This window comes from Melopsittacus undulatus, chromosome 2 (assembly GCF_012275295.1).
Source record: "Melopsittacus undulatus isolate bMelUnd1 chromosome 2, bMelUnd1.mat.Z, whole genome shotgun sequence".
NCBI lineage: Eukaryota > Metazoa > Chordata > Aves > Psittaciformes > Psittaculidae > Melopsittacus > Melopsittacus undulatus.
This window is the reverse complement of record NC_047528.1, coordinates 1,979,943-1,992,379: the sequence shown is the minus strand read 5'-3', so window position 1 is coordinate 1,992,379 and position 12,437 is coordinate 1,979,943. Positions and strand designations below refer to the sequence as shown.

General features: G+C 46.9%; 1 protein-coding gene across 1 annotated transcript in view; it reads left to right on the top strand.

Annotated features, from left to right (window-relative positions):
• Positions 1-6,761, top strand: part of MAP6 (microtubule associated protein 6) — a 37,419-nt gene extending 30,658 nt beyond the window's left edge. Inside the window, exon 3 of the mRNA XM_034059995.1 lies at positions 5,477-6,761. Within this exon, the coding sequence (XP_033915886.1) occupies positions 5,477-5,518 (42 nt within the window). The 3' untranslated portion in view covers positions 5,519-6,761. The remainder of the gene's footprint in view (positions 1-5,476) is intronic.
• Positions 6,762-12,437: the final 5,676 nt, after the last annotated feature.

The window sequence follows — 12,437 nt, the reverse complement described above, 5'->3', positions numbered from 1 at the left end:
CCCTTTAGTGGAGTAGCTGCAAGTGAAGATGGAGGGTTCTTCATTTATGTGGCTCAATATGTCCATCCTAACATACAGTCCAGCTTTCAGAGAACAGACAGTTGGGAATAAGGAAGACAGAGATGGAAATTAGGGTAGGAAGATGGTGGTAAAGGAGTAAAGTATCAGAACTGTGTTGTTGTAGAGGAGTTTGAATGAGGGAAGTCTTTCTGCTAAGGTATTGTAGAGATGTGAAACTAACAGAAGTAATGGGCCATGAGGGTGAGGAGTCCCATTTTTGGTGCCTCACCCCATTGGAATTGGTTCTTTTGGAAACATAAAAGAGTAGTGGGCTACAAGGCTGTGAGGAAGTTTCCAAAGAGGAGGAAAGCTCTGTGGTACACAGATAGTGACATTTGCTGGCCTTAGTAATGAATAAATGCCAAGTTCAGTGTGTCGTGTGATGTGTCCTGTTTGCCTTGCGCTAACGGCCTAAACCTTTGAGTATAAAGTAAGTGTAGTGTTCTGAATTCCATGGTGTATTTCCAAGCTTAGCTGTGTTAGAACTGTGTGCTATGAGCTAGTCAGGTTGTGTATGTGGAACAAATATATATTCATATCTAGAAATATATATATTTAAAACCTCCGATGTTTAGGAGGAAACCAGGGAAATCCTCCAGGAAGTAAAACTGTGGAACTCTGCCAATGTAGTGCATTTTCTCTTGGATGTGCATGCTCCATGGAGACGCTGACCTGTCCATATTGACCATTGCTTTTCTGAGTGCTCAGAAGCCCCTGCAGCAAAGCTCAGCTCTGCCTCCAGAGCAGCTCAATGAAAGGCTTGTGGTTGAGCTGGGTGCTCTTCCCACCCCATCGCACAAGGGACAAGTGGCCAGAGAAGCCTGAGCTTCCAAGACTTGGTGTGATTCCTTGGCATTTAGATGCTTCATGCGTCTTCACACTCCTCAGTAACGTCCTTTCATGTCGCAGGATGTAGAAACAGCGTGAAGATGACGTGTCACAGCAGGCAGAACATGTCAGGAAGGCATTTAGACAGATACCAATAGCCCAACACACCAATCTCACTGCACGTAAGGAAAGACCATGCCAAATAATTCTCCCTATGGTTTTTTTTGGCCCTAAGTTTCACATTGAAAGAGACACCACACTTGCCACCACTTCACCTTAAAGTCAATGGGAGTTTAGCCCTTGACTTCAAGGCTAACCAAATTTTGCCCAAGGAACATCATTCAGTGTTCAAGGCCAGGATGCATGGGGCTTGGAGTAACCTTACCTAGTGGAAGGTGTGCCTGCCCATGGCAGGGGTTGGAACTGGATGAGCTTTAAGATCCTTTCCAACCCAAACCATTCTATGATGATGATTCTCTGTTTAAGATGCTCAGACAGACCACATAATCCAAGCATCTCCATGCCCCTGGATCAGCTGCGTCTCATCCAGGGCTTCAGGATTGCTTCTTCTCAATGAAGAGCATCCATCACTGCCTTGGAATGAAACATGCACAGTGGGTGCTCAGAATATGGCCTTATGTGTCCTTATTACATTAAGGTTTTGAGGGCATCTCACTACAAAGCTAGGTATGAAGTGATCTAAATTCTATCTCCAGTGAAGGAACTTCCAAGGGCCATTGAGCTGCCTATTTTGGACACCTCTCTTTGGGTGGGATGAATGATTCTTGGAAGCTTTCATTCTTTATAGAAAGAGCCTGGGAGACTGGTAGGGCCCTTTCAGACAACAACAACTTAGGGATATAAATCCTGGCCTTTGCTCCATGTGTACCAAGTGCTCAGCACACATCCAAGCACAGTTTAGCGTTGCATCGAATACCAGGAACTGCAGCAGAGCCAAGCCTCAGGGTGAAATCCTGCATTGCTCTTACCTTCCACAGACTTTATACCCATCCACTCAGGTTTATCAGAAAGGAGACCAAATCCCTGCTGTTTCAAGTTCACTTTGGACTCTGAGCTTGTCGATCCCATTGGGAAAGAGTGCTCTGCTGTTCTGTGTTCAGCTACCACGATGCTGGTTCTGTTTCACTGCTGATCTGTAATACATTTTGCTTTCCTTGTAAAAAGAACAGAAGAAATGGTTTGCTCTTTACCCTGTTCCTATGCTGTCTACTGCTTGCTTTTGCATTGTCACTGTATTTCACTGTTTCTCCTTTCTGCAAAATGGTGCTATTTGCTGACTGATGCTCCTGTTTCCTGACTGCTTCGCACACCGATCACCTGCTTCTTCATTCGCAATGCAGCCACTGTGTACGGCTCCCATCAATTCCACAACCTCTTGCCTCTTGGAGGCAGATCAGAAGTGTCTAATTAATCTTTTGTGGCCTGGGTTTGGTTGCATATCACCAACGTGTCTCTTGTAACGTGTTTAAGCACACACGCCTCCCCCCGTGGTGCTCTCTTCTTTCCATCCTTGCTGTTCTGATGAGAGTGACACACAGACACACTCACACACACACGGATTAATGTATAGCCAATGGATTGTGATGTGCTTGTGATCTTTGCTTGCTCAAAGGGTCTTTTTTTTTCCAATGATAAATAAATGCTAAAGACGAATAACCACCTCCTCGAGCTTGTTTTCTCCATAAGAAGCACACTTCCAACCATGATCAGGTTTGTGATGCTTAAAGCCACCGCTTCCCTGCCTGCCATAGGGACAACTGAGCTCTCAAACCTCACTCCCTTTAGATGGCAGCTCCCCCCAGGCTAGCCTGAGAGCCAAGTGTTTGCAATGGTGAAGATGTACATGAAGCCATGTGGATGGAGCAGAGAGTGCTTTTATATCCTCTGTCTACAAGTGTCATGAACAGAGGGTGAGTGCTCTGCATGCAGGATGCTGCTGCACCTCATGGTGGATATGAGGACCTCGTGTCCATGTTGCGCTAGGTCAGGGAGCAGAAGAAAAGGCCCATGTTGGAACTGGATGACCTTAAGGTCCTTTCCAACCCTGACTATTCTATGATGCTATGAAGAGCTGGAGGGAGGGGATGTGGATGAGGTTACTTAATCACTCTTTCCCAACTTGCTTTGGTCCCAAGCCACCTGAAAGGCCTAATAAGAGGGATCAAGGGGCTATAAATCATTGAAAGGAGGTGGTAAGCTTTTGGGTTGAGCACTCCCGGGGTGCTTGACAGTGACTGTGGAAGTGCAAAGCACTGGTTTTATATTAATGAAGGTGAATGTATTAATGAAGGTGAAGACTAATGAATGTATTCATGAAGATGGAGGCTATGTGGAGAAATTATAGTGGAGAAGACAGCAGGGCTGAGGGTGTAATTTCCTTTTAAATGGTGAGCCCTGCTCTGAGCATAATCTGTTTTAATTACCTGTAATGCTTGTTTTCAATCATGTTTTTCTCTTCTAATGGGTGTTCCAATAACATCCCCACCAGCCTTGGGGAGAACTGCCTGCATTGGGCTTGTATTTTGAAGCCTCTCCTCCAATTATTGATTCCATAGAGCACCAACCCTTTTCTGCCTCACCATATCTGAGTGCTATTTCTCATCCCTGCCTGGCTTTCAAATCACTTCCTGGATTTATTCCACCTCTGACTACATGGTGATGATAAGTGCTGCTTCCCCATGTCCTACCTTCCCTCTCCTTTCCCTAGCAGCTCCCATCCATTCAATGATCACACATCACTATATGGTGTTTAAGGTGTTTCAGCTGAGCTGTAGGTGCAGGGATCTATCATTTCACCCCTCCACAACTTGATATTGGAGATAATGTTAATTTTTAATAGATGGGTCCTTGGTGGGGCTTATCTGTGACAATCCAGGTTGGCCAACAATGTTTCTTCCCATGACACAAAGGTCTTTTCAGCATGGATGGGTGATGCAGCTGCCCCCATTCAGAGCTGGAGAACATGCCTTTAGTTCCCTGTTGCTCTCTGAGGTTGCTCAGCATCACAAAGCCTAAACAGCCAAAGGAGAAGGATGGGACCTGGTAATAGGCATAGGGACCTGGATCCCCTGGGCTTTAACCATCACTGTCTGAACCTGCTGCTCCTAACTCCTTTATAAGTCATTAGTAACTGGCACTGCCACCTAATTCCAAGGACTGTTGTGAGAATCACGTCCATGCAAAGCGCTGGAGGTGGGTTACTAAACATGAAATGTTTTGTCTCATAAGAGTATTTAGCATGGAGGTGCTGGCTCCTGATTGTCAATGTTGGTGCCTGGGTGAGGGGACAAGGAGAGGAGAGAAAATACCAGTGTGTTGAGCGTAAAGAGTCAAGTCTGCATCTCAGACTCTTGATAACAGAGCATCTCAGTGCAACCTGGAGGTGTTGCTTTGGCTGCACATGTGAGCAGCCCATGAGGAGATCCTGGTTTTAATCAGTTGGTTTTGAATGCATCTTGCTCTGAGGGCTTCAGCAACACACTTGTGTATAGGTGGATGAAGAGGTTCTTGCCTGATGGAGAGGAGAAGGCTCAGGGGGGACCTGATGGCTCCCTCCAAGTGCCTGCAGGAGGATGGAGCCAGGAGGGGCTGGGCTCTGCTCCCAAGGAACAAGGGATGGGACAAGAGGAACCGGCCTCAAGCTGCACCAGGGCAGGTTTAGATGGAGCTGAGGAACAATTCCTGCCCCAGAGGGTGCTCAGGCATTGGAACAGGCTGCCCAGGGCAGGGCTGCAGGCACCAGCCCTGCAAGGGTTCACAGCCCGTGGAGACGAGGCCTCAGTGCCATGGGGCAGGGGTGGCCTTGGCATTGATGGGGAATGGTTGGACCAGATGAGCTTAAAGGGCTTTTCCAACCTGATTGATTCAATGATTCTATTCTATGATATTCTCCATCTTAGTCCTGTGGCCAAACCACTTAAGCTCCCATCTGATGCAGGGAAAGAGATTTACCAGTTTTACCACTTCCAAACCTCTGAGCTTCCTTTGGAAGCCTCAGTTATCATTACTGCATCCCTGACTGGTAAAGCCAGGTCAGGTGAATGCTGATATGCCATCAGCTGACATGTGCAGCTTCTTGTACCACAATATCCTTTGGATTTAGGGTTTATTCTCCTGCCAGTGCAGGAGAAAAAGGGACTTTTAAAGATGTCTCTGTCATAGCTGGTACCTCCCAGCATCCAAGGAATAACCACTATCCCCAACAGCAACAGCAAATACAGAAGAGGAGCTTATAGGAAGAAGAAATGCATCATATGAACATGATGACATGGGCATGTTCAGCACTAAGAACAGTGTCTTTTGCACAGCTGGAAATAACTGTGATGTTCCAGCATGGAACATCATGGGCTTCAGCTCCCTCTGCTTCCAGCAGTGTCATGGTAAGTTTGATCCAGTTGGAGATTTGGCATTCCACTTCTATGTATCCTTATTCACATGAGCTTCAGGGTTGGAAGCAATTCCACTAATGCCACTGGGTCTGCAATGCAAGGTAACATCTCTGAGTACTTCAGGATGGTGATATATCAACTATGGGTTTGCTTGTAAACAGTGTTCATTTCTATTGCAGGGTGCCTTGCAGTTCCCTACCCACGATTGTGGAGGTCCCTAACCATGGTCCCTAACCATGTGGAGGAGATGGGAGCCCAAGAGTTAAAGAAAAGCCTGCTAATGGATTGAAGGCATCTTAATGCTTTCTAAACCACCAGCTTTCTCTGCAGGGAGTCTGCTCCACGGACACCAACAGCAAGGACCAGCCACCAGATTATGGATGAGGAGCAGTGACAGCTCTTAGCACAGAGGAATGATAACCCTTAACATTGGCAGTTCATCAGCATGAGAGATGGAAAGGGGGGAACGTTTCTGAACCCCCCTTGTTGTCATCTGCCCACCTCCCACCCCAACCTAAGCCTGAGACATGCACCAACCTCAAGCTCCCAAGCAAAGCTGGGTCTTCCCAAGTCTTCCTGGGGATCCATAGACCTGCATTCCCTGCCTGGCTCTGAGAGAGGTCTGGAGAGCTGGGTCACAGCACAGGGTGAGGAGCACCCTGCATGGTACATGGTGGAGGGCATCTCACCACACCATGGCTGTGGTAGATGGTTCTGTCCTCATCACTTGGTGGTACCAGTACCCAATGGTCAAGGTAGAGAAATCCTTAGGGTATCCCTGGGCATTGTCCTGAGCTGCTCCTTGGCCTGGTTCAGGAGTTAGTACCCAAGTGAGGACCAGTTCAGCTGTGGCCACCTTTGGAGCCAAGAGGTTTAACATCAGGGACATGAACCAGCAATGAAACAGTGCTTTGGAGTCATAGGGCAGTGGATGTCCTTGTCCCCATTGCCCTGCTCCCTTCAGTCTCTATTGCTGACCAGGCTTCTCTGTCCCTGTTTGCTCCTTCCCATGCTGTCCTCAGCGCCCCATCAGACCCCATCCACCCACCATGGTGCTATACCTTTTATTGCCTTCTGAATCACTCTCCATCTTCCCTGCCAGCTTTCCCATGCCCATCCCAACTTCTCCAACCTTTTCCTTTCTCCCACCTGTCCCCCTCTACATCATCCTAAATCCCCAGCTCTACCAGGGACCTTCTCCTCCCCATCCTCCCCAAGTCTCTGTCTTGTGTCCTGTCTCTTGGACTATAAACCTCTTTCTTTGCCTGTACTGTGTGATAACAATCACTGCTTTGAATAAATAATACCTCACCTCTCAGCTGCCCTTTATCTCTGTCCTTTCTTAGTGTGGCTTCAAATAGACGTGTCTGTAAGTGCACTGTGTGTCTGTCCTGGTGGCCACTTGAGCAGTCGGTCTTGTTGCCACAGCTCTGTCCATGGTCTTGGGATGACTCTGCTCATGTTCTTGTTTCCTGTTACTATTCTTTATTACAGCCACAGAGTCAAGCTTTGTTGTCTATGTGGGAGCCTTCCATGACCTTCTGTCCTCTGCTGTTCTGGTGCATCTGATATAGAGGTTGGCCTTTCTCCAGCTTCATGCAGAGATGTCCTGGGCTGGCTCATTAAATGCAGCAATTGAGGAGAAGAAAGGAGAAACCCTGTAGCCCAGAGCAGAAGCAGCTGATGGTGAAGGACATGTGTTTCCCAATGCGATACAGAAAGCAGTGGGCTGAAGTGTGTCAGTGGAAACCCAAGAGATGCATCTCTCAGGGAAGAACCATAGCATCATAGGATAATAGAATGGATTGAGTGGAAAGGACCTTAAGATCATCCAGTTTCAACCTCTGCCACAAGCAGGGACCCCTTCCACTGGAGCAGCTGCTCCAAGCCCCTGTGTCCAACCTGGCCTTGAATACTGCCAGGGATGGGGCATATATATATTCTATATATTCATATATATTCCTATTTAGTATAAAAATACACTTCTTCTGTCTAACCTGAACTTCCCCCATTTAAACCATAACCCCTTGTCCCATCACTGTGAAAGCCAAAATCCCATGCTGTACAGATGTGGGCCAAAATATAGGGACCCATCCAAAGGACCTTGAAGGCAAAGAAGGAACCTCAAATTGCCTCAAGCTCCAGAGCCTTGAGTGCCATGGTTTAGTGTGAGGAGTCCCTGCCCATGGCAGGGGTTGGAACTGGATGATCTTAAGGTCCTTTCCAACCCAAACCATTCTATGTTCCCATTGTGGTGAGTTCTCTTTGGCAAGAGGAAGGTTGGAAAGAGCCTTGTGAAAGGGATCAAATACAGAGGAATATTTGCTGTCAGCTTGTGCAAGCCAAGGGAAAATTAGAGTAAATCCAGTCACTGAACCATTGCAAAGCACCTCCAAAGAGATGTGAATAGTAACTAATAGAGTATTCAGTACAAAGGCAAGTAGATTACATGGCTCTGAGTAATTACACCGAGTGTGTCTCACTCAGTAGCTGAAGGCTCCTTATTACACGTAATTAAGTAATTAACTTTGATTTTGTGTATAATTACTATGATTGTACCATTATTAGACAGGAGCCCAGTCTAAAGCTCAGCGCCAGACGTTGGTGGCCTGCAGGTTTTGGTCCAGATCCATGGAGCTGCTGATGTTCTATCAGAGAGCATCTATTGCTCTTTGGTGTCTCAGAGCCCATCACTTGTGTCTAAATCAGAAGCACCCATTGGAAAAAGACACCATAGATGCAGTCAGCCGAGGATCTTTTCTATATGCCATTATATGTAATAACTCAGATATCCATGGTGGAAAACATGAGGAAAAAGGCTTGTTCTCCCATCGGTAGCTGATCTTCAGGAAGGGGCAGAAAAGCCAACCCTAACATGGACCAAAATAGAGCCATTTCTGCCTCTTCAGCTTCCTGAAGCAGCTCAGCACAAGGTGAGAGCAGGAACAAGCAGCTTGCCTTTCACTGGTGGGAACTGAGAGGGAATGTGCCTGAAGCAGGAAGGTGAAATTTCACAGAGCTGGGTTTTGAAGCCACCAAATGTTGACCCAAATGGAGATAGAAGAACTTGAGAGAACATGTGTGCAGCTCATAAATAACCACATAATTTTCCACCAAACTGGGAATGATATTTCAGACCAAGCAAAAAAAAGATTTCTATTTAATGTCAGTGTTCTGGTTTCATTCAGCATCTCCCACTTCTGACCTCAGTGTCATAGAATCACAGAACCCCAGACTGGTTTGGGTTGAAGGGACCTTAAATCCCATCCAGCCCCTACCCCTTCCACTGGAGCAGCTGCTCCAAGCCCCTGTGTCCAACCTGGCCTTGAGCACTGCCAGGGATGGGGCAGCCACAGCTTCTCTGGGCACCCTGTGCCAGCGCCTCAGCACCCTCCCAGGGAACAGCTTCTGCCTCAGAGCTCAGCTCAGTCTCCCCTCTCTTGGGCAGGTTCAAGCCATTCCCCTTGGCCTGGCCCTCCAGGCCCTTGTCCCAAGCCCCTCTCCAGCTTTCCTGTACCTCCCACTCTCAAAGTGAATCGAGTTGCTGTTATATTGCCCACCCATTGTACTGTATATACTTTCCTACCATGCTTCTCTTTTTAGATTGCAAAGCATTCGTGGCTGGGACTTTCCCTCATTCTGGGCTTATCCTGAGGTATTAGTGTAGTAGAAGTGATTAGCAGGATTATCCTCCCACCAGCAAGCTTAAATCAGTGCAGCTGAATTCTGCATGGCTGCCTCTACCTGTAGCGTGCTTGGTACACCGTTATGGCCTCGGGTGTGCTCTGTATCAGCAGTGGTACAGAGCTGTGAGGATGAGGGACAGAAGGGAATCTCCCCAAGCAACGAAGATAAGGTTAAAATAGGAGAACACAAGGGACCAGAAAGTAAAGCAAAGAAATAAAAGGAATATTTCCACATCAGGAATTAAATGTAATAGAGGGATTTGGAGGCAGGAGGCAAAGGTTTCTGCTTCCCTCGTTCCAAGAGCTGGGTAATAAAACTGGTCCAGGAAGGAGAAGAGGAGCATCAGTGCTAGAAAAGAGTAGGGTGTTCAGGATTGTTTCAGACTGGATTGCACCCTTTGTAGGTCTTTGGGAAGCACAGCTGATTTTCAAGGTAAAGCATTGCCCACGGCAGAAATAATGTATAGAGTCCATGGGAGATGTTTGCCCAACAGTGGGATCATGGTGGGCATGGATTAATGCTGCAAAACTCCCTATCTGATGGGTTATCTCCATTTAGTAAAGCAGTGACTGAAGGAGGTTGGTGGAGGGGGATAGCTCCAGGACTGATCCATTAAGGACCAGGGCAGAACAGGATTTGAGGCCAACAGCATCCATAGTGTAAAGTGGCCAAAAGGGCTGAATCTGTGGGATTTCCCCTTCTGATTTATGGGCTATAGAATCCCAGACTGGTTTGTGTTGGAAGGGACCTTAAAGCTCATCCAGTCCCAACCTTGGGAAGTGACCCCTTCCACTGGAGCAGCTGCTCCAAGCCCCTGTGTCCAACCTGGCCTTGAGCACTGCCAGGGATGGAGCAGCCACAGCTTCTCAGAAGGGTGTAAATACCCCAACTGGTTTGATTCCTTACTCACTTACACCAGCCAAGGCCTTTCCAAATGGCATCCAGCAGCTCTTTGTGATGCTGTGAATAACACGTTGGGTTTGGCTGCCTCCCTGCCAGTGATCCCTAGATGACTTATGCTCCCTTGTTCCTTCAGGGCTCTTCCTGACCTGAATTATTTAACCTCTATTCACTCCTCCTTCTCTCCATTGTCTTTGCTCCTTTGTTTCCTTTACCTTGATGTGTTTATCTCCCACTCTGTCACTTCAGTAACTTCATTTCTCCTTCTACCTCATGCATCTTTCATAGTTCACCCCCCTGTGCTCTGGCAAGGGGCATGTTTCCCATTTGGTGGCAATCAGCTTCTGTGACATATCTAGGTTATCATCAGGACTCCTTCTCTGTGTAAAATGGCTTTCATTTTTTATGAGTCTGCTTTAATAATTTATCCTCCATCAATGATGGATAATAAAATCACCAGCCTGAAATGGCTTTTCCATGTCGAGGTAATAGAAGAGAGATGGGCTCGAAGGTCCTATCCCCAAATGGTGGAGCTCAGCTCAGTCTCCCTTCAGGCAGGTTCAAGCCATTCCCCTTGGCCTGGTCCTACAGGCCCTGATGAAGAGTCCCCCTCTTATTCAAAGCACCAAACCCCTAAGTATTTAAGCATCTTACACTCCCAGGGTTCACAATTAAAACCAGTTAAATTAAAGCTGATGTTGGATTATTCTCTGTGTTTTCATCCTTTATTCTCCAGTCACCTCTTTAAGCTTTTCTCTGTAATCACACTTTGAAACCAATGCAAGCAGAGATATTTACCCATAGAAGAAAACCACAGAAGAGTATTTTTGCATAGAGGTAAACATGAAAGGAATAATTCTTTCCTTTTGCCTGTTTCCCATCATTTACCATGTGAATATATAAATCTTCATTGACTAAACAAAGCAGCTCAGGAGAACATGATTGATTTTCCTCTGTGTAGCTCATTTCTGATGAACTATTCCTTGCTTGTACTTCCTCAGGAAGAATGATGAATGTGTATCTATGGAACTACACAACCACAACCTCCAGGCTGCAAACATTGAGCTGGTTTTGTGTTCAGGATAAGTGCATTGCACAGGGCAGTGTTGATAGCAGTGATTGACTGGTAGGAATTAACATCATGGCAGAAGGACTCAGTTATTCATATCCAGCTTCCACTGTTTCAGCTCAAACCCACTTCTTCTTGCAGTTCAGTTTCTCCCATTTTAATGCACTTTTCCTTTCTAACTGAAGAAACACCAATGCCATAAATATGATGCCAAGTCTGACCTGGAAGCCAGAACCCCCTAAATCTGTTCCTTATTTTGCCATTCATTTTGTGCCTTGTCCTGAGAGTGTTACTGGATCTTTTTGCTTCTGTAGTCATATATATACAGCAGACACTATTCCCTTGTTCCTCTCTGTTGTGAGATGTTGTTATGAGGATTAATCAGTGTTCAAGACTGATAATTACTTGGAGTTACCCAAGACAAAAGCACAGCATCAGCCTCTGGAGTCTGTGGCAAGATTGCATTTACAGTGATGACAAGAATCACTGCCTGCAGCTGCAACAAGCAGGCAGCAGCACCAGCCCCTATCATGGTGCTGACAAACAGCTCTCTTTGCCCTGTTTTCCCCTCCATGGATCAGGGAATCATTGAGTATCTCAATGGGAAGGGACCTAAAAAGGTCATCAAGTCCAACAGCCATGTATGTATCCTATACACTCTCCCAAAGTGATACAGCTTCCTATGGTAGAAAATGAGTTTTGAGCTTACTTTAAGACTTGGTCCCATCACACAAAGTCTTTGGTGGCAATATTGCCCCTATTCCTTGACTCTACCAGTTCACTGTCCCTATCCCTTGACTACCAGTTCACTGTCCCTATCCTTTGACTCTACCAGTTCACTGTCCCTATCCTTTGACTCTACCAGTTCACTGTCCCTATCCTTTGACTCTACCTGTTCACTGTCCCTATCCCTTGACGCTACCAGTTCACTGTCCCTATCCCTTGACTCTACCAGTTCACTGTCCCTATCAGCTTAAGCAAATGGATGGCCTCTATTTGCCTGCTTTTCAGCTGGGAGACGAAGAAGGGATGAACTTAAGGAATATTGCTGGTGGAAAGCTGGCAATGTAAAAGCACAGACATGGGAGATTCATGTTTACCATTGGAAGGGCCTGTATTTCTCCTTAGGAAGTGTAGGTAGCTGCATGCATTGGTCTGAGATGGATGAAAACCATAGAACCCAGCCCTGCCCCATGGCACTGAGGCCTCATCTCCATGGGGTGTGAACCGGTGCCTGCAGCCCTGCCCTGGGCAGCCTGTTCCAATGCCTGAGCACCCTGTGGGGCAGGAATTGTTCCTCAGCTCCATCTAAACCTGCCCTGGTGCAGCTTGAGGCTGGTTCCTCTTGTCCCATCCCTTGTTCCTTGGGAGCAGCGCCCAGCCCCTCCTGGCTCCATCCTCCTGCAGGCACTTAGAGGGAGCCATAAGATGACCATGCCATGTTATTGCTCTTGGCATTGCCACCAAGGGACATGGCAACACTA